Below are 27,280 nucleotides of genomic sequence, written 5' to 3' on the forward strand. Positions count from 1 at the left end.
TTTAAAATTTCAGAACTTACATGTTTGGACATCAGTTTTTAGGAAAATTATTTTCTCAAGAATTATTACTGTTTGCCTGTTTTAGGTGCTGCTTACAAATCAAAAAGGGAAATGGAAAATACACACAGCAGTTACGCTTGGATCTCAGGAGGTTATTGTGGACCCTTAAAATGGACATATTATGCCCCTTTTTACACAATGTAATATAATTCTCAGGTGTCCCCAGAATGTGACTGTCAAGTTTCAGCTCAAAATACCTCAGATATTGTTTATTCTACCATGCCTTTATACCCCTGTTTTGTAGCCCTGTTCCAAACGAGCTGTTAGAGTAAGGTAGTTAGGGACTAGTTGCTACGTTACAATAAGCACAATGTTTTCACAACAAGTGTTTTTTGCGCAACGTGCAAACAAGCAAATTCAGAAAGCCAAATTGCAAACATTAAAGTTAAGGTATAAAGTGCGAAAATGTACAACTTGCAAATCTGAAGTTGGGTCACGGAGAGTTTCTATTGATCCATCCTGGATCTTTAGCTGTGAAGCAAATCCAGCCTTGTGTTGACCATCGTTAATGAAGCAGTCCGAGTTAGCACAAGTGGCTCTAGCGAGGAGATAAATATGGTGGTCTGTGCGCTGCTCGCTCAGGGTTTAACGAGGGCGGATCTAAACTACTCGGGCGGATCTCTTCACCAGCCCTGGGTGGTACCTTTCCCCATTTGACATCATAAGGGGCTGCAAACCTGAACAGCTCATTCAGAGATACTGTTTTTTACAATATTTTGTGGTTGTCTACACACACTGGGGAATTTGTGGATTTTGCATATGTGCCCTTTAAAATAAGGTGTTACGGAAAATGCCTTTTTAATATACAAAAATAAATGATTACATGTATTCTGTGTGGTTCTGGGTAATAACAAAAATGGTGTGGGACGAGATGTGTGATTTTAATACTTAGGTATGTAAGTATTATTGATACTTGCCTTAGCCAGCACTGCTAACAAGAACATAGGTGACAGATAAACTGAGATTTTATTCTGATTTAAGCGTCATACATTATAAGACCCATTTCAAGCTTCTTTTTTTAATCCTTATGGCCTGTTATTTTTCTTCCTGGAAACACTTTGAAATGCAGAGAAAATGCTGTGATCGACAAATAAATCTCACCACAGAGAGATTAAAAGCACAGCAGATTCACAGGCAGTAAAGTGAAGATACACAGTTAAAACTGCTTACATTAAATGCTCATTTCTATGTAGATTTGAGTGTTTTTCTGCAGGCATACAGTATTTTAAAATACTCACATGGGGCATTATATAAATCGGATCTGCATATAAATGATGTAAATAGGTCATCAAACAAGGTGACATGGGGTTGTGCTCTATTGAGCTTGACCAATAAGCAACCAACCAGAACGCCCTACCAGCCACATAAAGACCTCTCATAACACCTTAGCAACTGCTTAGTACTGACTTGGTAACCACCGACAACATCCTTGAACCACGATTTTGGGTTTTGCAAAGGCAAGCACTCTCACGTTTACTTCATAAAATATAAAAATCTATATTTATTGTTATTTGCTTAATTGTTTCTCGTATATTAAACAATTAACAGTCATAACTAATTAAACACATGCAACATCTTACAAGAAATATACATAAATTAATCCACCCCAGGGATTAAAACATTTACGATTTCTTGCATTAAATCATAAACAATTACTTGACCGTGGCAATTTGTTTGCTAAAATGACATTACGTGGTTCATTACAGGGGAAATGTCCACTGTATTGCGCAAAAAAACAAGTTGAATGTTCTCCAAAACAGGTGAGGTTTTCAAGGTTTATGCTATGGGTTTTAAATTGATAAAACCTACCCTAAATCTTAAACCTAAACCTAACAGATAGTTTCATAAAAAGTAAATAACCAAAGAAACCACATCATTTTTGGGTGCCTCCTAAAACACTTAGCTCACATGTTGACCCGCATGCTCTTCAGGACTCGTACCCCGGTCCTTTGCATCGCGAGTGCAACACTCTATCATTTGATGTACTGTACAATTTGATCATATTGTGTGTTTCGAGTCCACGGCTCTTCGTCAGACAATCAGCCGTGGACTCGAAACATCACCTTAGATGAGAACACTTAAATAAATGTATCTAATTTTGGAGCCATGGTGTGCTGACTTTTCTCTCTTTTCCTATGTAATGATGTTAAAATGTATCACCTTGTAAGTCATGCACTATAGTTACATTTTGTCGATTTAAAACTCAATAGAGCATAATAAAATGCATGGAGAAAATAAACATATTTTTTGCACAACGCAGTGTATATTTTCAATCAGAACTGCTGTGTTATGTGTAATGAACCATGTAATGTCATTTTAACAAAAACAAAAAACAATTATCACTGTTTAGCACCTCTAGTGTTAATTTCACCAATAGACTCCAGTGATACCCACATGAGCCACATAGAAATAATTTAGCAAATATTTTGGTTTATTGATGTGATGACCTGGTTGAAGATTTCCCCTGGAACTCCTGGACAATACTTCTTTCTTTGTATTCACATCAGCTAAAACCTGCAGCATCCATGAATTTCTCACTCACCTTGACGCAAATTCAATTAAAGTTTCATTAGCCAGAAAACATTTGCTGCTGGGAAAGAACTTTAGCTTGAATATGTCATGAGCAGTCATTGTGAATAGTGGCTTTGGGTTGGGAGAGGAAACTAATGGCCTGCTTGATCATTCCATGTACAAGATGGAAGCCAATCTATGGGCTTATCTCTCTCTCTCTCTCTCTCTGGCACCAACCTCTTTTCCACAGCAGTAAAAGCTCATATGATGAATGAATGAGGTTGCTGTTTAAAATAATAACTCTTGTGCTTGAAAAATACTCATGGCCATTAGCATTGGCTTGAGCCTTGTTGAGCATCTCAGCAGACCGTAGCACTCCTACAGTTCTATTTACATGCTTGTCCTGAACACTACAGCATACACTACATCTTTATAAAATCTATTTTCCGAATAATCGCAATCTTCATTTTAAAGATTCTGATATCGATTCTTAAAATCACAAGATCAATCTTTTACTCTATGCCAAGGGGACTCATTACGTTGATTGACCAGTCAATCTCAGGACTGGTTAAACTCGTTTACTGGCCAGAAAGCAAAGAGTGTAGAGAGAGAAACTACACAAATAGTCAAGTAATTATTTTGGTAATGTATATCACTTTACACAACACAAAGCAGCTTTACAGAAAATCATACATTAACAGAAAATCAAACTGTAATATCTATAAAGTCTTAGATTCATTATTGTGTAGTTTGATTAAGTATGAGTGCAAATTGTGTATACAAATAAATAATGATATAACAATTGTATTTAGAACCCCAGTGAGCAAGCCGATGGCAACTGTGCCAAGGAACACAAAACTACATAAGTGGCTAATGGAGAAAAATTACTTTTGGAGAAACCAGGCTCACTGTGGGGGGCAGTCCCCTCTGGCTAAAGAGCATGAATATAATGCCAATATTATGTGCAGTGCAAGTCATGGTTTAAAATTAGTAAACTAAGTAAGTGTTAAGGGCCAGTGTTTAATCATTTTGTATGAACTGTAAGATTAATGACTAATGTCTTTGAATTTCATTTGGGATTAACTGCAGAAGTTCACATAGATGCATCGTTCTCTGTTAGTTGGCTTTTGTCATTGATAGTCTATGTATTCCATGTTAAGAGTGTAGTCCATCTTTTAGATCAAGGTGATGCAGCCAGAGATCAGTGAGGTGCACCGCAGTTCAACCAGCAGGTCATTTCTGTGAGGTCTACATTAAGTCCAAGGTTCATGCAGTGGCATATGATGTATCTTATGTCTTATGGTTGGAGTTGGCATCATTTCATCCTCTGAAGTCCATTTAAAAGACTGTAGTGATGTCGGGTTGGCACCAGGTTGCATTTAGTCATTGTCACTCAGAGACACGGAGCAGTGGAGTCCGACATCAAGCAGGAACGGAGCTGGATCTGACAGGCTCTGGTAACCTCGGGATATGAATAGAATAATATTAGCATAGATGCCATTACATGTTTTTGCAGTGTTATAGATTATGATATATGTTTCTGGTCCCGGCAGACCTAAATAAAGCAGTCTAATTGTTAGTTGATTGATAAATTATGTGCATGCCTGGCTAAATAGATGAGTCTTTAGTCTAGACTAGTCTAGTGTCTGTGTCCCGAACAGTGTTAGGGAGACTATTCCATTGTTTATGAGCCAAATATGAAAAGGATCTACCTCCTTTTGTGGATTTATTAATAGGAACTATTAACAGGCCAGAATTTTGCGATCTTAATGAACGTGTTGGAATATAGCATGGTAGAAGATCACTTAAGTACTGCAGAGCTAGACCATTCAAAATTTTTACGTAGATAACAAAATTTTACAATTAATGCTAAATTTAACAGGTAGCCAATGTGACGATGATAAAATGGTGCTAATATGATCATATTTCTTGGTTCTCATTTGCACTCTGGCTGCTGCATTTTGAACCAATTGAAGTTTATTGATTGAACTTGCTGGACATCCTCCCAGTAATGCATTACAATAATCTAGTCTTGAGGTCATGAACACATGAATACAATTTTATTGTAAGTGTCATAACAGCAACATTTCTGAGGTGGAAGAATGTTGGTCTACAAACATTGGAATGTATCGTCGGCATAACAGTGGAAACTTGTTCCACAATTCTTGATAATATCTCCTAGGGGAAGCATATATAAGGAGAAAAGCAGAGGCCCTAAAACTGATCCCTGCAGCACTTCATACTTATATCAATATCACAAATTGATTTAACAATTCCTCAATAATATAGACAAAGTGGTATCGGTCTGCTAAATAGGAACCAAACCATGCTAATGCAAGTCAACAAATGCCAACATAATTATCTAGCCTATTCAAGAGAATTTTGTGATCTATGGTGTTGAAAGCAGCACTAAGATCTAAAAGCACTAAAACAGAAGAGCAAGTCATTTGTAACTCTGATAAGTGCAGTCTCTGTACTGTGATGGGGCCTAAATCCTGACTGAAATTATTCATATATACTATTTCTCTGTAGAAATGAACATAGTTGGGAAGACTTTACCTTTTCTAGTATTTTTTACATAAATGGGAGATTTAAAATTGGTCTATAAATTGACAATATTCCAGGATCAAGCTGTGGCTTCTTAATAAGCGGTTGATAACTGCCATGCTAAAGTTTCTTGGGACATGTACTAGGGATAGCGAGAAGTTTTTGAGATTAAGAAGAGGTGTTGAGATTACAGGGAAAACCTATTTTAAGAGCTTTTTAGGTCTACTGTTTAGTAGCCCTACCTTTACATGATGTTTATCTTAATTATTATTATTTTTATTTATTTTTTCCAAGTTTTACCTTAAGATTTTTTCAAAATTATTTAGTTAAGAGTTTTATAAAAATTTGAGACTTGAATTGTTAATACAGACTAATAGACCTGCTGCTCTCTTGTATGTAATTGATATGAATCAAACAACAATAAAAAGAAAATGAAAAAAAACACTCACTACTCGGCTGGATAGCTTTAGTAGTTTTAAAAAGTATTAATGTATTATAATCAGCATTGGGTAAATTACTAAAAAAAGTAATCCACTACAAATGATTGACTACTTTTCTATAAATATAATCAGATTACTTTACTGGTTTCTTCTTCTTTTGGCTAGTCCAGATAAGGGTCACAACAGCGGACCACCTGTGATCCGCATATTTGACTTAGCACAGGTTTTATGCCGTATGTCCTTCCTGATGCAACCCCCAGTGGCTAGGGGACTCTCTCACACACCTACGGGGGAATATAGAGTCTCCAATTTACTCAATCTGCATGTTTTTTTACTTTTTTGGAAACCGGAGCACCCGGAGGAAACCCACGTGACATGGAGAGAACATGCAAACTCCAAACAGAAAGCCCCAGTTGATACTGGACTTGAACCAGGGTCATTGAAAAAGTAATCACATTACTAATTACTTGTAATTTAATTTCTAGAACACGTCATACATTTTTTTAGTTTTTCAGCTCAACAAGCCCTGTTTTCTTAATTTGTATCTTGGCTTGTAATCTGTTTCTTTATTCTTTATTATTGACTGTTTACTTGTCTTGAATAATTACTTGATAATTTGAAACAATATTTTCTCAGGTATTTTATTGTGGTATCAAAATGGATATTGAGAATTGGCAAGTTGCTTTCATATGTAAACAAAGTGGACATTATAACTGAACTATACCCAAATTAATTTGAATCGAATAAAATCTAATCAAGAGCTTGTGAATTGGAAATCTTTATCAATTCCCAGCACTGGTGTAAAGAGCAATTATTGAGCAGTTGTTACTTCAATAAGATAATGATTAATGTAACCTAGTCAGAGTGAAACAGGATATTCTATTGAGGAAAAAAAATGGAATTTGATTTTATTTATCAGGGAATTGGTTGGAACATGAAAATGGGCATTCCATAACCAAATTGGTGGTCGGTGGGTATGGGTTGGTAAAGGAAAAAATTAGAGGGATTCATAAAGTCAAGGTGTCAAGGCTGGCTGTAGAAGTCTGAGCAGGACTTTTTTTCCATCCCACTCTCACAAGTTTCTGTCTCGCACCCGCCTGATGCTGCTGAATTTTACTCCATGTTAACCCACTCTCTGCCTGCAATGATTTTCTTACCTACGACTTCCATTCCTGCAAAATTTGACACCATTAAGATAAATTTGACTCCAATTAAAGTTCTTGTAAATATATAGAATTGAAGTGATTGAAAGGAAAATACTTCTAAAAAGTAGACAGAAAGCATACGATAACTTTCAATATGAAACAAGAGATCCTAAGACCTTTAGAGCAAGTAAAGTTATTTATTTAGTTACAGCACACTGTTCTGCGGGAGAGGCCACGTAAGACTGTCGTCTCTCTCAGCTGCTAAGTTTCCTTCTTATACCCTGATCAAGATATCGTTAACATTTCAAAGAGAAGGCAATCAGAGTGGGAGGCAATCACTGCGACAATTGAAAGGAACCAAAACCTTATATGCAAATGTATTGCTATATACTGAGGGAAATGGTCACAGGTCTTGACAGGGAGAGGCATATTACCTTGCTCTCCTAAACCTATGATCAAGTGAAAGTCTTCAAATAGTATTACAGAACGTCCAAATATTTCCATATACTAAACCACATTTCTATTCAGTTTGTAGGCTGTAAAATGAGACCAAACATGACAAGTTTCAACTGAGACACAGAAGTTGTATTAGAGTGAGAACTGTGAGAAAGGTTAGTCCTGTAGCCAAATGGTCACAGATTTCACGGGGGAGCGATCCTATCTACTCTTCCAGATTGGATCACCCTATGTTGACAATAGAAGATGCCACAGTCCTTAATATGCATATAAAAGTGACTTTAGTGCCAGTCTGGTGCTACTATGTGATGTGAAGGAGATATCCAATTCAAATACATAATCCAAAGAGACCACCATTTTGCTCAGCCCTACAACAGGAGCGAAAATGAGGCTGTGAGGGATCGATGTACAATCTCTTCAATGGGTTGTACAGATGTTTGAAGTAGTTTTGGATTGTTCCGATGATGAAACATTAAAATTATATTTATCCAAGAAATTTCAGCCTTCGAAACACTTCAGACAACGTGAGATGTTGAAAATTGGATGTGATCTAGGAACTTTTTGATAGCTTCATAGAGAACATGTCATTGAAGAGACGGCAAGTCAAAGAGGGCACTACTGTGAACAAGGTCTATAGCAGATGTTATGCCATTGGCCAATTTATTTTTGAGGCATGAAATGGAGTTGTCTTTGTTTTCCTCTGTTGACATCACAGCTCAGAATAGTCACTAGTGAATTTTGAATTGATGATAATAAAATTATATAAGAGCAATTAATTTATATGTTACCAAATGAAGAAAAAGCGTTTTTTGACATTGCAAGAAACTTGGATGCCACAATCCCAGACTTTGTTCCAGCAAGATTTTGTGAGGACTAAATTGCTTAATAAACAATTTATTTAGGGGAGAGAAGTCAGAAAAAGTGGGATTTTTTTCCATACAGTAAACGCAAATCCTACACTCTGGATCTGAGTTAGGCTGAGCTATTTTAATCTGCTGAAATTTTCTATGGAAAGATTTTACTTTGGTTAGCTTGATTGGCAGATGCTGACATGTGCGGTTGTTTTCATCCAATCAACCGTCAGGTTCCACCTACATGTCTTAAGACAGCTGTCAATCCCAGCTTTGTGTGCTGAACGATAAGGACAGCTATTGTTGCTGTTATTCTTTATTGACAGCATTTCCTGCATGGATCTCAAACACTGGTTTGTCGCAACATACAAAGCTCGCATTTTGTACATTTTAAATTAGTGTCGCTTCCTACGACTAGCATGAATATTTATATTGCTCATATTTAAGGTTTGGGATTTTAACAACCCCCCTAGCCCTAACTATGAAACTTTGGCAAGTACTTCATCCCACACTGTTTTCTGCTACAGACAGAAAACATTTATTTAAAAAATTTAGAATAAAAAAATACCAAGGAATTGTAGGAGAAACATCTGAGACAAAGTTGATACCTAAATGAAGCATAACTAAGAACTCCTTCAACCTCCAGAGACCCGAGTGTGACTGCTGTGTGCATTTTCGATTTCCCTTTTTGATTTGTAACTAGTAGCACCTAATAAACATGCAAAAAAAAAACATGCTTTCAGTTTATGTTTCCAATTGTTAATCCAATCACTGCCAACCATGTTAAAATAATAAATTCTGATTCTATGCACTGATTACCATTGCCATGTCTGCCAAACTTGTTGAGTGGTACAAACATAATCTGCAGCCTGAAACTATAGGATGCTCCCTTGGTCGCTATTTAGTGAATTACTTAACCTCCAATGTGCTATGTGTCTGCACTGGTCTCAGAGCAGTTTGAAATGCATCTTATTTTCATCTGTTGCGTATAGCGAAGCCAAAATACAACATCTAGGCATGTGGACGCGGGGTTGCACGAGGTTAAGTCACCTGAGCTATGAACCTCTGAGCAATAAAATTTTCCTCTGGGCTAACAAAAGAGGAAATATATAGTTTGATTGAGGCTTTGTTATGAGTGTGATTTGAAACCAAGTGTTGGGATATACTGACCCGTTAGATTGTGTTTTGCTCTTATCTGCAGGCAGCTGTCAAAAAGTTGAGAGGAAAATGTTAATCTCCCCCTGTGATTGCATTGACCTCAAGGCATCAATGACACTGTCACTGTGTGGTTGTCATGGTGACAGCCGCTCATCCTCTTACTATAGCTCAGGGTATGACATCACTGGTATCAACATGTGCTGGTGGATACATGGGACACATCTGGATTATGCTGGATGATAACAATAAGATACAAATTGAACATATAAATGTGAGATATATGCAAATATAGTCTTTTTTTAACCTGTGGGAAATTATCAGTAAGCGTAATGTTTGTCTGACAGTCCCCAGAGTATTATGTGAAGGGAGCAATCATCAACATGGAGCAATCAAACCACTGTGACTACTGTAGCTATGTTCAGAATGGAATTCTAGAATACTGCACTGCATTCTATTTTGTAGCATAATGGCATTTTGCATACTATTTTTTAAAGAAAATGTGGAGTCTGATCTCATAAAAATTACTTAACTTTGGTAAAGTTTCTGGCAATTTATATTGGCATATTATTAATAAACACATTGTTGCTGTTACGAAACGAAATGGCCACTGAGTGGCGATAAAAGTGAGTTAAAGGTTATCCCAAACATGTTACGTACAACACGATACGTACAACTAGCCACATAAAGAAAAATGTAAGTGTCGTTATGTGTTTTTATGAGACCAGGTTGAAAATGTGTGAAACAGTAAGCGACATAACAGGGCTCTATAATGCTCTATATAGCTCTATAGTGCTCTATATAACTCTATAGAAAATTACTGTGTGAGAATGTGGAAAATTATTTGGCCGCAACAGTGCAAGTGACATCTGAACTTATGAATCTAAATAGTACCATCAGAATATATACCCCCTTGTGCATTAAACATTATATAAATTATACTTAAAATGTATTTTTTATACTATTTAGTTTTACAAAATATACCTAAAATACCTAAGACAACACTCGTGCAGGCGTGCTATCTCTTTCTCAAGCAGCATAGGCAGACATACCATGTAAAGTTGGTTTAAGCAGAGTTGTTTCTTGCTTGTTTTTTTAGCTGTCAAAATGACGGACAGTATTTGAATTATCAAAGTTTCTAATTTTGGTAAATGACGGATATCTTAAAAATGCAAGATGCGAGACACTGAAAATGTAGTGATACCCGGCGCGACTATTAAAGATGGTAATCTAGCGCATTTTTACATAAACAAACATAAATTACAAAACAACATATACAAATGTAAAAATAGGTATCTTCTATGAAGAATGTGACGTATTTTATGTGTGTGACAATACGTTGTTTGAAATGTATTGATAACATTTTATAATTACTTTATGGCACAGCATTAACAAGCAGTGTTGTTGTATATATATTGCTATACAGATTATTAGTTTAAACTACAGTACATTTAAAACGTTTTATTAATATACAGTATTTTCATATATATTTGAATGTAGGGCTGTGCACATACAATCAAATATTGATACATTGCGATCATTTTTCTCATGATAATGAATCGATACTTTAGATCCATATATCGATATTTATATTAAACTATTTTAGTATTCATATCCTGTAAACAAACAAAAAAGTTGGCACACTTTTACTTCCAAATCTATTAAATGAGCTCAACAAGAGCTCAAAAATTTTATGTTTTCAGCTACATGCCCTTCACCTGCCATATGTAACTGAAATATAACAAAATGAATTGGAATTGATTCGTAATCCCATCGCAATATGTAGAATCGTGACGTGTAGTGAAATATGTATCATATCGTGAGGTGCCAGGTGATACACAGCCCTATTTTAATTTTTATTACCTAGTAGTACTGTATGTTAAGAAGATGAATATATATTTATTAATAAGATGCTCATAAAGGTGATCAGTCAGGACTGATGTTGTTTGTTAACTTGGAAAAAGGTTTATCAGAGATGTCCTTTGTTATGTATCAAGCATATCATATCAATATCATTCTGAATTCGTTAGTAATTCTTAATGCCTGCTTGTGCATCTGTATATTGTGTTATGGCACAAACAGTTAATAGTCTTTGAAAAACATTTTTTTTTCAGAAACTGTGCCCCTAAAAAAAATAGCTCTTAGGGACACGAGCACTCCTAAAAACATTTTTTAGTGTATAGCCCTGCATAAGCAACAATTTCAACAGTAGTATGTACTATCTTTGTCACATGACCTCACTACGTTGCATAATTCGGCAAATGGCATCCATCAGCACGGAAATAAATACTGTTACCGATTTTAACAAATAACATTTGGCCGATGCCGATATTTTGCCACTTACCTTATTTTGTAATCAGATTAAATCGGGAATTGTGTTTTAAAAACATACAAAGAAGTAGAAAAGCTTTTGTTCTAACAATAAGTAATTTACATTGAACATTGATTGAATCTGTTGAACACAAGACCAAAATTTGAAAGAGAGGCACAATGAAAGATAAATAGAAGATAAAAAGAAAAGAAAAAAAACTAAATATCATGGCATGCCTGATGTAAAATAAGTTCTAAAACATTTTTGCACGTCTGTTTTTGCATTTCAAAACAACAGAACTCACATTTTACATGTGTACTGTATATAGTAGAAGATCACAAATTAATATTATGCAAACATATTATGTTGGGCAAGTCCATTTAAAAATACAAACTTACCAAAAAAACAAAACTCCCTTTTAAATTCTATAGCGGTGGATAATGGAAAATGCTGCCCAGACCACTAGAGGGTGCCGCTTGCTTACACAATGCTGAATAAAGTGCTAACTGAAGAGCTGATTGTAGTATACTTTTAAAAGCAGCCTTTCAAGCTTTTGTAATCGCAACATTATTGCGATTTCAAACTTAACTCAATCAATCATGCAGCCTTAATGAATAACATACCAATGTCTCAGAAGTCAAAGTTGGCTGTTTCCAAAGCTTTTGGATGGTTTTACCTCATCATGTATACTGTAGGCAAGTGCAACTTTCACAAGTGTCACGTAACAAAATGTTTTCCTCATTAATGTGAGAAAGAGAGAGATTAAAAATGTTAGATTATATGTTCTTTGGAGTGCCAACCCTTCAACATTCTGTGACTATTTTGGATTGTGCATTTTTTACTAATTGTGATAATTAATTATACATGAACCATTGTTTTTTCATATTGGCGTTTTCATGCTTAAATCGATTTGCAGATGGTTTAATTAATTGGCTGATAAATATGGGTGGCTGATAAATCGGTGCATTCCTTACTTTGCATTTTTAATCCAATTTCATGCCAAAATTTCGTTTGAGGCGTTAGTGAGTCAAAAAAGAATTGTAAAAATAAAACTGGATAGCGATTATATGCTTAATTGGATGGATTCATTCTTTACCATGAAAATAGAAGGTTATTTCCAACACATTGCATTGTGGGCTTAAAAAATCTCACCAGAGTTGTTCAGAACTTAGTAAGGGTTGACGGCAAATATGTAAAACCAAAGAATATATTTAATCTGTGTCCTGTGTCATCCAGCCCGAAAACTTCCTTGCGCTTAAAGCTATAGGTATGCAATGCATGTAACAGAATGCTGGTGTCATGAGACATACTTTTTAAGGTGCACTCAGCGATTCCTGAGAAATACTGTTGATAGTTGAACTCAATTGCCTAAACAAACACACACCTCCCTTCAGTGCTCCTTTGGAAGCTCCGCCCCCCCCCAAATTCATGCACGTGAGACGGTTTTACGCACACCAGCTCCAGACACTCGCAACACTCCTGCTACTAAATCCAACATCACAACAACAGCATATAGGTTCTGTGAAACATAGCTAAATTTATGTTACCCACCTATTGAGAAGAAACTTCTGCATCGGTCTTCAAGCCTTTTACCTCTCAGAGGCGTCAACACATAAGTTGACGCCTTCAACTTATAATAGTTTATATTCTTATGACCGTTTTCTTTTGGTCTGTTTCTCAGCTATATGTCCTCCTTGGAGTTAAGAAAGTTCTCATCAGCCAGATTTGCCAGCGCTCTTCTAATTAAACTCCCTCTCGCTCTGCCCCCACCCCCCATCCTGTGCACATGCAAGAACCACCCTGTGTTGCTGATTGGCTTGAGTAGTGTTGTGTGGATCCCCAGACAGTCTAATTATTTAAATTATTTTAAGAGACACATCGAGGAGCGCAGAGAAATGTATTGTTTTGATTTGAAAGTCTTTCCTGGAGGAGGGATATTGAAGATGGGTTTGATAAGAATAACTGGCTTAAGTTAATCAACTGGCCTTAAAATCTAAATTAAATAAGTACAATCAAAAGACAGGCTTCTATCAGCATGACAACTCAATTACTGTTGAAACTCCCTAACAAAAATATTTCATTCAATATATCAAGATTTTCTTTTCTTTTTGTTTTTTTGTTTTTTTCAGCAAAGGAGGGAAATGCAATATTGATCTTTATTTTGCAGAATCAAATGCTTCAAATAGACTTTCAATTGTGTTATTAGAATTAATGTATGAGTATTTGATTTGCTTTTTCAGATTACGATGTTTGGTGAAACAGTTGGAGAGGGGAGAGGCGTCTCTCGTAGATCTAAAGAAGAACCTGGAATACGCTGCATCTGTTCTGGAATCAGTCTATATTGAAGAAACAAGGTAAAGTATAGAAATTCGTTTTTTAATACATATGCCCAATATATTGTATACTCCATATAAATGTAACCCCATAAAATATGTTTGGTTATATGTGAAACTATACTAGCATACTGCATGCTGAATTCTGTGCAGCACTGTATACTGTGTACTGTTGTTTTAAAAGGATGTAAAAAAGATTGCTGTATGTAGCAAGTGTTTCAAACAGTAGTATGCTACATTGATACATGACTTCGCTACATTGCATGTTTTATTCAGTAAAGGTTTTCAAGTATTTGGCATTTTAATCCAACTTTGTGTTAAAACATCTTAGGTTTTGGCAGTCCAATTAAATAATGTGTCAATTAGATGTTAAAAATCAAACAGTGTCTTAGTTGCCAGTTTATTCATCACACTGGAAATGGGTGCAGGATTAAGTGCATTGCATTGTGATTTACAGTACCCAACAAGGTGTGTTCTGGTTGCACTGCACATTTAATCAAATGTAGTAGGATAGCCTGAGTATTCCATATTGAATACTCTATACAATTTCTATGTTTTTCTTTAGTTTTCATTGTGTAATTTGGCATGAAATGGACATGTTTTCCTAATATTCAAATCTCTACTGTGTAGATGTGAGGAGATATAGTGAGATATAGTGATTGTGGTGTTGAGATCACATAAATAAACACCTGCACTATGAAAATCATCCTTGACAGTGCCATTTCATTCCCGCTCAATTATGGTATTTAATGTCTCTGCAGGAAGATGTGGCATCCCGTCATGACACTTGATTGCCACTAATATCTTTTCACTTTAATGAGAGAAGTATAACAGCTGTGAACATCTAGATGCCAGAAAAGATATGATAAAAGCCTATGGAATTATGTAATCGGACCATCATCCTAGACTGGGATTAAGACAAACCAAACCAAACCAAACCAGAGAGACCACCAGTCTGATCTGATCGGATTCCCATTCCCTATGTGATTTATGACGTTTGTGGATGAATCCATTACAAAAGCTTATATCTGGATTCACAGATGTTTTGAAACATTTTACACTGTTACTGCTAAGATGTTTTTAGTGGTATACTATCAGACAGTAAAGGAATAGTTAACCCAAAAATGAAAATTCTCTCATTGTTTACTCACCCTCATGTTGTTTCAAACCATTATGAATTCCATCAAATTGAATTGAGTAATCTTTACTAAATATTTCAAGTTTTATTAATTGAATTTTGTTCAATTAATAATTGAACAAAATTTCATTTTGATGGATTGAAATGTGCAAATCTTAAAAATTGTCTAAAATATGTTTTGGGAGTGTTGACAGCCCCAATCCCCATTCACATTTATTGTATGGAAAAGAGTGGCTATGACATTCTACAATCAATGTGTGTTTCACAGACAAAAGAAAGTCATATGGGTTTGGAACAACATGAGGATGAATAAATGTTGTTTTTTTTGGTGAATTATCCCTTAGAGTCTTTTCCTTATTTACAATACATGTTAAAGCGAACATACTGTGTATCAGCATAATTGTGCAGATGAGTGACTGATGAGTCTTAAACCAGTGGGTCTTGGCTGGAGCTTCTGTCACAGTTTAGATTCATTATAAATAGTCTTTTATCCTACTTACCTGTTACACATGATATTTTATTGGTTGTATGTACAATGTATGCTGACAGAATAATGTATTTTTCTTTCTGTTTCTCTCTAAGGCGACTGGTCGATACAGAGGATGAGCTCAGTGATATCCAGTCAGATTCGGTGCCGTCAGAAGTCCGTGACTGGCTGGCCTCCACCTTCACGCGGCAGATGGGGCTGATGCTGCGACGAACAGAGGAGAAGCCGCGTTTCCGCTGCATTGTACATGCAGTACAGGCTGGGATATTTGTGGAGAGGTGGGGTCATGAAATACAACATTTTTGATTAACCCCTGAAAGTCTGGTGCACTTTTGGGCTGCCGTCTGCAATTTTTCACTCTTTTTCACAAAATGCCAATCTGAAATGTAGGTGGCGCTCTAATGCATTTTAGCCCTCACAGATGTGCTTGTCTATAGTTAATGCACCACCCCCTTTGTTTTATTGAATACCTCGGCCTCTGAGTGGACTAGAAGCTCAATTAAGGTGTAATTAGAAATCCGAGATTCTGCATTTTGTGATGATAGAAAACATTTTATCACCAAAAGTTGAAAACATATTTTTCCAAAGATTTGTTTAGCATGCTTTTCCCACTGGACAGCATATTTTGTTTGGACATCTTCGATATAGCATTGGATTATTGACCCAAGCAGGGTCATAGACAAATAAATAATAACTAATTTTGTAGAAAAGGTAAAAGCAGATATTAAGTTATTGGCTACTTGGGGCTTACAGCTTCATTGAACAGCACATATTTGATCTGCACATATTTAATGTCTTATAGAAATCATATTTCATTTTGTGATTCTTTTCAAAATATTTCAAACTGTGGTATAAGGGCAACAAAAGAATAAGAATAAGAGCTTTTGTTTGATATATGACTTGTCCATTTAAGTGCTATTTGAAATGTTTTTATATTCACATTAATATTTCTACTACATTACCTCTAAGTCGCGCTTATTTGCGACACGGATGTTTTCAGCCATTATTTTGTTATGTTATGTTACATAAATGCGAAATTGATGGTATTCTATACAAATATCAGATTCTAAGATATCAAATGATACCCCATATGCCTGACTTTTGTATCCAGGGACTTTGACGTTTTATGCTTAAACTTATTTTGCGATATAGCGCCCCCCTATGGACCCGCCGACGGGAACCCGAACATAACATAACATTAAATGGCACTCAAACTAAAATAAAATCTAAATTTAATTTCTTTTTTAAAAACTCCAAGTGAAAACTTTACTAAATTGGAATTCAAAATGTAAAAAATAAATAAAATAAAAACATATAATAATATATAATAAACTATAATTACCCTGTTGTGTTAGTGTCAAATGTTAACATACATTAGTGTGTACATTTTCCAGCACATACGGATGATTCACACCCATTGTAATATTTACAACAACACAGCACTCTTGCTCATTTGATCGCTTAAGCCACGTCCAGACTAATCCTTTTACGTTTTCGGTTTCCTTACATCAACTTTTTTCAGAATATGTGGTTATGGAGAACGTTTTCGAGGGAGGAGCTACCAAAATCAATGTGTTTTTTTTTGTGTTGTTGTTGTTGTTTTCCTCCACTTTTCTCTCCAATTTGGAATGCCCAATTCCCAATGTGCACAAAGTCCTCTAAGGTGTCGTAGTGACTCAATCTCAGTTTTCTCTCCATCTGAGACCGTCAATCCACGCATCTTATCACGTGGCTTGTTGAGCGTGTTACCGCGGAGACCTAGCATGTGTGGAGGCTCATGCTATTCTCTGTTGCATCCACGCACAACTCGCCACGCGCCTCACCGAGAGCGAGAACCACATTATAGTGACCACGAGGAGGTTAACCCAACGTGACTCTACCCACCCTAGCAACTGGGCTAATTGGTTGCTTAGGAGACCTGACTTTGTATCTATCCTACTTACTCCTTATTATTACTTCACTGTTACTAGACAGGCCCACCTGCTGAATACAGAAAATGTGTTTTGATGTGGAAATGTGGGCAGTTACGTTAATGTATCCGTGGTTGGTACGTAACTCTTTCAAATTCAAATTACGAAAAACAACATTTTCAAAATATCAAAGTACTAAAATGACAAAAAAATGTCCACCTTTAAACAAATGCAGAACGGAAAACACACACTCATGTAAACAGAATATTGCGATTATGATATTACGATGATGACTGTAATCAGAGTAAAGATAATCGCAGTAAGATATGTGGAGTACTCCTATCATAATCGCTTTATATACTGGCATGTAAGCACTTTAATCGCATTTCTTCCACTCTGACCTAATGTTCCTCTCAAGCACAGGTTCGAAAACATCGTAAAAAAGAAGCTGCGCTTACTTCTCGGCTTCATGTAAAGTGGGAGTTCTATGAACCGATTCCCAGCAGTGGTGCTATAAAAGACCATATGCTGCAAAATAATGGGAAGAAAACACGTCTCAGAAATGAGTTTGTACTCGTGGCCGAACCACAACATCCATCGCGGGTATTCCGATTTACACAAATATGACTCTTATGAACAGATTATTTTTAGTGCATCAAAACAGACAGAGCAACCACTGTATTCCGACAAACAAGTGACTCTTATGTACCGATTCTTTTTAGTGAATCAAAACAGACAGCTCATCCAGTGTAGACGAAAATGACTCTTCTGAAGTTGTTCTTTTAATAAATCTTTCAAAATGACACAAGCTGACTGATTAATTTTCCTTATGCCAAGCTGTATTTAAAGAGACATTGCAACAAGTTGTTTCATTTATAAGGAAGCATTAAAACATCACATTTCTCAGCAAATAATCAGATTAATGGCGAGTAGCATGTAAACGGTATATAAGTGGTTGGCCCAAGTCATGTAAACGTCTTAATCTAATTATTCCTTATACTCTGCTTATTGCAATAATCAGAGTATTGGTAGCCAATTAATCTGTTGGCATGCTCTCTAGGACCTTTTTCATACCAGGCAAAATTAAACTCCTCACCTTTGAAAATATTGTAAATCTATGCAATGAGCGCAGAGTGAGTCAGTGTACATTTGCTTCATGCATCATCCTTTTGACAAGCTTGAATTACAACCACATTGCCACAGTTCTTTCTCTCTCTCTCTCTCTCTCTCTCTCTCTCTCTCTCTCTCTCTCTCTCTCTCTCTCTCTCTCTCTCTCTCTCATCCATTGGAGTCAATTTATTAAGTTCTAATGCATTTCAGGCAACACTGCACAAATAAATTTGCTCTGACAAACCATTTTATAAACCAGATTGCCCTCTACATTGAATGTTTTGGGGATTTGAAGGTGAAGATTATGGTATTGTGTTTGGAGTGCCTGCGGTCTGTGCAGTCACATTCAATTGATGTTTTTATCTCATTCTAACAGAATGTACCGGCGAACTTCAAACATGGTGGGACTGTGCTACCCTCCCTCTGTCATAGCAGTGCTTAAGGTGAAACACACACACACACACACACACACACACACACACACACACACACACACACACACACACACACTTTTCCCTTTGTATAAACGTTTTCAGCTTCTCTCTCTGTTTCTCACTCCAACTATTTAAAAAAAAAAAAAGCAATTGAAAATATATACTTTTCTCTTAAAGGAATAGTTGACCCAAACGAGAAATTCTGTCTTCATTTACTCACCCTCATGCTGTTCCAAACCCATAAAACTTTTTTTTCTTTCATGGAAAAAGTGTAGCATATCCTGGCTGATCTCATCCATACAACGAAAAATAAACATGGACTAGGGGTTTCGAATTCCAAAAAGGACAAACAAAATCACCAAAAAATGTATGTTGTTATTCACTGAAAATATTTGCCTCAGCCACAATGAATAATCATATTAATATTTATTATAATAATTAATTATTAATATTAATTGATAAAATATGTTATATATAATTTATAATAATTGTATATATAATAATTACAACATCTCAAATCTCGTCAGTGACAATTATGTCTTAAAGGTATAGTTCACCCAAAAATTAAGATTCTCTCATCATTTACTCATCCTGTCATCCCAGATGTGTATGACTGACATTCTTCTTTTTAGAAGAATATCTCAGCTCTGTAGGTCCATACAATGCAAGTGAATGGGTGCCAAAAATGTGATGCTCCAAAAAGCATATAAAGGAAGCATAAAAGTAAGAATCCAGTAGTTAAATCCATATCTTCAGAAGTGATATGATAGATAGGTGTGAGTGAGAAACAGATCAATATTTAATTCCAGTTTTGCTGGATTCTTCTCCCTGCCCAGTAGGGGGTGTATGCATGAAGAATGTGAGTCACCAAAAACTCAAGAAGAAGATTGTGAAAGTGGAAGTTATAGTGGAGATTGACTGAGCAGGGTGGAGAATTTATAGTAAAAATTGACAAAAATATTGATCTGTTTCTCACCCACAACTATAATATCGCTTCTGAAGATATGGATTTAACCACTGGAGTCATATGGATAACTTTTATGATGATCCATGTGATTTTTGGAGCTTCAGATTTTGGCACCCATTCACTTGTATTGTATGGCCCAAAAGAGCTGAGAAATTCTGCTGAAAAAAGGTAGTCATGCACATCCGGGATGGCATAAGTTTGAGTAAAATATGAGAACATTTTCATTTCTGGGTGAAGTATTCCTTTAAGTAACATAGTATAGCATAGTCAAGTATGGACACCTTTTATGATGCTTCTTTGCTATTTATGGAGCTTGGCAGCCCCTGGTCATAATGCAAGAGGAAGATTGGAAAATAGTAATTTGGACATTCTTTAAAACATCTCCTTTTTTGTTCCAAAGAAGAACGCCAAATGGGTTTTGAACAACTTGAGACTTAGGCCACATTCACACAAATCCGGTTTTGTTAGAAAACTTAGTTTTTATTTTTTTATGTTATAGTTTTCCAAAGTTCAAAACACTCTTTTTTTTTTTCGATGGAGGAACACCCTGTACCACTGTGGATGAGAGGCAGAAACATAGTGAAATTAGTGCATTTTCAAACGGCAATATATTAGTGTGAACGTGGCCTTTGTTAATGATAAATAAATTAAATAAATAACTTTGGAGTGACCAAGGGTGTACTGTAGATTTGTACCGCTATACACGAGTACCGTACATAGTTTATGCTGTATCTGAGTTTGTGTGTCTGTTTTTTTTTGCTCAGAATGTGGATAAGTGGTCTTTTGATGTATTTGCTCTGAACGAGGTGAGTGGCGAGCACGCGCTCAAATTCATCTTTTACGAGCTCCTCACCAGATACGACCTCATCACTCGCTTCAAGGTGAAGGAAATCTTCTGGAGTGGGAGGTTATGCCTGTGATGATATACATCATAGTTTATAACGTTGTGTTTCCGACAGATCCCCGTCTCAGCGCTGGTCTCGTTTGTGGAGGCTCTGGAAGTAGGTTACAATAAACATAAAAACCCTTACCACAACCTGATACATGCAGCTGACGTCACACAGACGGTCCACTACCTACTTCTCAAGACAGGGATGGTGGTAAGCTCACACTTAAAGGGATAGTTCAACCAGAAATGGAAATTCTGTAATCATTTACTCACCCTTATGTTGTTCTAAACCCATATTACTTTTTTTTTTCATGCTCATGCTCTCAAGCAGACAAAAGAAGTGAGATGATTAGATGGTGTAAAGATTAAATTACTCTTACGTCATGTTTTTTGAACATCAGATTTCAATGGTGGATATGGCAGTGCTGCAGTTTTAATAATCTAAGTATTATATTTACAACCCCTAAAGCAATAAATAAATCAATACAGAGAGAGAATCATCTCGCTGTTTACTGAAATGAGGGTCTTAACATTTCAAAGCCCAAAAACACATTATCTTCAAAAACGAATCATTACAACACAATTAATGCCTCCATAAACACACAGACTCATACACGTCTCTTATCAAAATTCAGGGCGCCTCCCCTCTTTACTTTTTGGTGATGATTCTAAATGCACGACTCAAGACAAATGTGGCGAGACTGTATCATTTTACAGTGCCAAATTGCCGTGAACTTGCTTGCAGAGACTCTTTATTAGATTATTAAATATTAAGGTGAAACTCCTGAGGGAATGTAGGGTGGCTGGCACAGACTGAATGCATCAGCATGCTACTGGGCACTTAGGGAACTGAGGTTCATTTAACATTTAGCTGTGTGTCAAAGACCACATGTCTATTGTTACATAATTATTGGCTCTTTAATTTATTTTTGTTTTTATACCACATAATTCTTGTCTTGTATGATCTCTCCTTTCCCTCTCTCATCTTATTTTATCTCGTCTTCTCAATTCGTCTCTTTTCCTTACATTTTATTCTCTCCTCTTCTCCTATTTCATCCCCTCTTGTCTCTTCTCATATTTTCTTGTCTCATTTTGTCTCGTCTCTTCTCCTCTCCTCACTTTTCATTCTCTCATCTCTTCTCATCTCATGTTGTCTCATTTCGCATGGTCTCTTCTCCTCACGTTTTATTATCTTCGCTCCTCCTCTTCTTTCTTCTCATCTTGTTTTGTCTCTTGTCATCTCATCTTTTCTCATTAGTCATCTCTTCTCACCATTAATTCTCTTCTCTTTTCCTTTCATTCTCTCATCTTATCTCTTCTCACGTTTCATTCTCTCATCTCTCATTTTGTCTCTTCTCGTCTTGTCTCATTTCATCTCATCTCTTCTCATCTTTCATTCTCTTCTCTTCTCCTTTTATTCTCTCATCTCGTCTCATCTTGTCTCTTCTCGTCTTGTCTCATCTCTTCTCCTCACCTTTCATTCTCTTCTCTTCTCCTTTCATTCTCTCATCTCGTCTCATCTTGTCTCTTCTCGTCTTGTCTCATTTCATCTCGTTTGTTCTCCTCACCTTTCATTGTCTCTTCTCATCTTGTCTCATTTCATCTCATCTCTTCCCACATTTCATTCTCTCATCTCATTTTGTCTCTTCTTGTCTCATTTAGTCTCATCTCGTCTCACCTTTCATTCTCTCATCTCGTCTTGTCTCTTCTCGTCTTGTCTCATCTCTTCTCCTCACCTTTCATTCTCTTCCCTTCTCCTCCTTTCATTCTCTCATTTCATCTCATCTTGTCTCTTCTCGTCTTGTCCCATTTCGTCTTGTTTGTTCTCCTCGCCTTTCATTCACTTTTCTTCTCCTTTCATTCTCTCATCTCGTCTTTTCTGTTCTCGTCTTGTCTCATTTCGTCTCATCTCTTCTCACCTTTCATTCTCTCATCTCATCTCTTCTCCTCACCTTTCATTCTCTCATCTCATCTAGTCTCTTTTCGTCTCATTTGTTCTCTTCTCCTTTCATTCTCTCATCTCGTCTTGTTTGTTCTCGTCTTGTCTCATTTCGTCTCATCTCTTCTCACCTTTCATCTCTCATCTCATCGCTCATCTCCTCTCCTCAGTTTTCATTCTCTCATCTCATCTTGTCTCTTCTCGTCTTGTCTCATTTAATCTAATCTCTTCTCCTCACCTTTCATTCTCTCATCTCATCTTGTCTCTTCTCGTCTTGTCTCATTTAATCTAATCTCTTCTCCTCACCTTTCATTCTCTCATCTCATCTTGTCTCTTCTTGTCTTGTCTCATTTCGTCTCATCTGTTCTCTTCTCCTTTCATTCTCTCATCTCATCTCTTCTCGTCTTGTCTCATTTTGTCTCATCTCTTCTCCTCAATTTTAATTCTCTCATCTCATCCTGTCTCTTCTCGTCTTGTCTCATTTCGTCTCATCCCTTCTCACCTTTCATTCACTTCTCTTCTCCTTTCATTCTCTTATCTCGTCTTGTCTGTTCTCGTCTTGTCTCATTTCGTCTCATCTCTTCTCACCTTTCATTCTCTCATCTCATCTCTCATCTCTTCTCCTCACTTTTCATTCTCTCATCTCATCTTTTCTCTTCTCGTCTTGTCTCATTTAATCTAATCTCTTCTCCTCACCTTTCATTCTTTCATCTCATCTTGTCTCTTCTTGTCTCATTTCGTCTCATCTGTTCTCTTCTTTCATTCTCTCATCTCATCTTGTCTCTTCTCATCTTGTCTAATTTCGTCTCATCTGTTCTCCTCTCCTTTCGTTCTCTCATCTCATCTCGTCTCTTCTCATCTTGTCTCTTTTCATCTCATCTTCTCTCATTTCATCTTATATCTGCTCCTCCTCATGTTTTATTCTCTTCTCTCCTCTTCTCCTTTCATTCTTTCCTCTTGTCTCTTCTCACCTTTTCATTCTATTCTCCTTTATTCATTTTGTCTCACATAATTTATTCTTGTCTTGTCTTGTCTCATTTAGTCTCTGTCTTTTCTCCTCACTTTTAATTCACTTCTCTATTCTCCTTTCATTCTCTCATTTTGTCTCTTCTCATGTTATTTTGTCTCATCTCTACTCACCTTTCACTCTCACATCTAGTCTTGTCTCGTTTCACCTGATCTCTGATCTCTTCTCACCTTTCATTCTCTTCTCTTCTCTTCTCATTTCTTTCTCTCATCTCATCTCCTTTCATTCTCTCATCTTGTCCGATCTTATCTCTTCTCATCATGGTCTTATAGTCTTCTCTCCTTCTCCTTTCATTTACACCCCTCGTCTCATCTCTTCTCTTTTTATCTCATCTTGTCCCATTTCCTCTCGTCTCTTCTCAACTTTTGTTCTTTTATTTTCTCTATCAATCACCTTTCATTCTCATCTCATCTCTTATCTTTTCTCAATTTGTCCCATCTCTTCTCTTCACCTTTGAATTTTCTTCACTTCTTTCATTCTTTCATCTTGTCTCTTCTCATCTCATCTGGTCTCATTTAGTCTAATATCTTTTCCTCAACTTTGATTCTTTTCACTTTTATTATTTTATCTCATCTTGTCTCTTTTTGTCTCTCCTCACCTTTCCTTCTCTTATAATCGCTTTTCATTCTTTCATCTCATCTCTTGTCTATCCTCAATTCGTCTTGTCTCATTGTATTTGATTCTCTACACATTTCCTTTCATTCTTTAATCTCGACTCATCTCATCTTGTCTCATTTAGTCTCATCTCTTCACCTTTAATTATTTTCACTTGAATTTCATTATTTTATCTCGTCTCATATTACCTCTTCTCTTCTCATCTCATCTTGTTTAATTTTGTGTCATCTCTTCTCACCTTTCATTCTCTTTCCATTTTCATTATCATCTCATCTTGTCATCCCATTTTATATAATTTTGTTGTGTCGTCTCCTCAGCTTCTCCTCAGATTCTCTTCTCATCTCTTCTTCTCTTGTCTCATCTTGTCTTGTCTCTTCCCACCTTTTATTGTCCCCTTGTCTTGTTTCGTCTCTTCTGACATTGTTGAAATCTCTTATAAAACCCTAGAGGTGACATGTCTGATTACTGGGGTCTTTTTCTCAGGACCAAAAATCTGAGAATCAGGAGACTTCATTTACTCTGTTTAATCTCATTGGTGTCTCATCTGGAAAAACTGAGCTGTAAAGATCTCATTTGTGATTTTTTCTTTCCTTTCGGTTCTCATTAGCACTGGCTGACGGAGCTGGAGATTTTTGCTATGCTTTTTGCTGCTGCCGTCCATGACTATGAGCACACAGGGACTACAAACAACTTCCACATCCAGACCAGGTATGGCATGTAAGCACTGAGACATTCATCAACCACCTACGCTGACAAAAACACAGCCTGCAGTCACAATACTTCAGTGTGAGAGGGCTAACTAAAACTAGCATGAACGAGAGAGAAAGAGGCCTTTTTTAATAAAACCTGACCAGGGACAAATAAGATGAATGAGGAAAAGGGGAATAAAACAAAAACACACTGTTTGTGACAAACAAGAGTGAGATAAATCATCTAAACTCTCTCAACGACTAAGTAGTATTTGTCTTGGTTTTGTTTTCAAATATTTGGATTCAAAGGTACCAAATTAACATGGATGTGAACTTTTTCAACATTAGTGGAAAGAGTGTATTTACAGTACTTGTGCTTATTGCTCATACTGATCGTTAAGTATTTGAACAAATCCCTAACCCAGAGTATTAAACTTTGGCATGTAAATCATCCAGCTCCATTTGTGTTACAGACATGAATAATACCTCAATGTCATGCAGCTTTTTTAAGAAAGTTGTGATATTACTTAAGATTTTTGGCCAGGCAGACAATAAAACAGGCAAAAAAAAGTCCCATAGACATTGATGGAGGGACCTGAGCAATATCTAGAGCCAAAATATTTGTGAGTCGGTTCTTTTGACTTGGCTACCACCTAGAAACCAACCAGAACACCCTAGTAACCACATAGCAATGAACCGCCAACCACCTTTTTGCTGTTTTGCAGTTCACTCTAATTGTCCTGAAATATGAAAATTGTATTTTTAAGAGTACAAATATTACATAGAGTTTGTCATAAAATTACATGCATAATAAATGTACTTTACAAGAGTAACTGTACGTTCAAACCAGAAGCGGCGAGAGCGTCAAAATTTGCTCTGGCTGCCCTGCCTTCGACGCTCGAGGACACTCTGACGTAGTTGAAATAGGCGGCAACGTTTGTTCAGAATGCTTTGTTTTGTGAACTATATTTAAAGGGGCCGCAATTTAAACATCCAGACATGTCGACCATTTACTTTTTGCCGACCTATCACAAGTAGCATATATCCTCATGAGCTCTTTAAAATGTGAAAATAAGAAATCGATCGATGGCAGAAAGTAATTAAAATTATAGTTGTTTGTTATCAAAATAAAATACATTTGTAATAATAACTGTGGTCTTGGTTGTTTTATATCCCTGTAAGCAAACAGGGACAGATCATATATTACTGGGAAACCCGCCACGGCAATAATTAGTTTCTCCATTTTATCTTCAGAACGAATGTTTGGAGAGAACCAAAGTTTACACGGTTGTGTTCTCTAGACTTCGCTAGAGCGGAGCACTTCTATATTCCAATAGGTTGCCCCGAACCGCGTCACAGCTCATTACCATAATGTTGACTGCACTTGAACTTTCATCTGACGCCCACGCCGCCCAAGACTCACCGCTTCTCGCCACCGAGAGACGCTGGCTGTCATTGAAAATTAATGACTTCCGGTCGATTTGACGCTCTCGCTGTCTCTGGTGTGAACGCACGGTTAGAATAATGCTGTTTAAAATAGTTTCGGATTGAGGATAGCATGAAAATAAATCTAAGTCAGTTTTTTTAGACCAGAATCCATATGAAAGTTGGATGTAGTAAGAGTATGTTTATTCCTTCAGGTCAGACACTGCTATCCTGTACAATGACCGCTCTGTGCTGGAGAGTCACCATGTCAGCGCGGCCTATCGACTGCTGCAGGATGACGATGAGATGAACATCCTGTACAACCTCTCCAAAGACGACTGGAGGTATCCATCATTCGGTTTTGTTTCATGCTCATCTCGCTTCTTTTGTCTGCTTGAGAGCATGAGTTTTATAAAACTACATATCGCAATTAGAGTTGGGAGGAAAAATAAATCGGTATTTCCAATTAATATTATTTTACCAAAATTAGTCTATAATTTGTTTAATTTTTAAGAATATCCATACAGATCTTTCATACAGCTAGATTGCAAGGATGTTCATGCAAATATAAACTAGTGTATGCTATTTTTACCGACAACGCCATGTCTATGCTCTACACTACTTCTATGGCTCTATGATGAAGGAAAACTGGAAGTTTAGCACTTGTAGTACAAAGCACCAAAATCCAATAAGTGAGTAAAAGGTCACAATACATCATTTTTAACATAAAGAATGGTAATATTATCTTATTACGACCCAGGTCCCCACTGATTCCCACCACTAATCTTGCTATGTTTTAGTAACAAAGTGCTGAAACATTTTTTAAATGTGCTGTCCTCAG

The 27,280-nt window shown here is 36.5% G+C and overlaps 1 protein-coding gene across 1 annotated transcript in view; it reads left to right on the forward strand.

The window, feature by feature from the left end:
• LOC127649741 (dual specificity calcium/calmodulin-dependent 3',5'-cyclic nucleotide phosphodiesterase 1A-like) overlaps positions 1–27,280 on the forward strand; it is a 109,130-nt gene that overhangs the window by 70,603 nt on the left and 11,247 nt on the right. Inside the window, exons 3-9 of the mRNA XM_052134968.1 lie at positions 13,717–13,830; positions 15,530–15,712; positions 18,831–18,897; positions 20,620–20,736; positions 20,815–20,955; positions 24,933–25,033; positions 26,655–26,783. Coding sequence (XP_051990928.1) covers positions 13,717–13,830; positions 15,530–15,712; positions 18,831–18,897; positions 20,620–20,736; positions 20,815–20,955; positions 24,933–25,033; positions 26,655–26,783 — 852 coding nt within the window. The remainder of the gene's footprint in view (positions 1–13,716; positions 13,831–15,529; positions 15,713–18,830; positions 18,898–20,619; positions 20,737–20,814; positions 20,956–24,932; positions 25,034–26,654; positions 26,784–27,280) is intronic.

This window comes from Xyrauchen texanus, chromosome 9 (assembly GCF_025860055.1).
Source record: "Xyrauchen texanus isolate HMW12.3.18 chromosome 9, RBS_HiC_50CHRs, whole genome shotgun sequence".
Lineage (NCBI taxonomy): Eukaryota > Metazoa > Chordata > Actinopteri > Cypriniformes > Catostomidae > Xyrauchen > Xyrauchen texanus.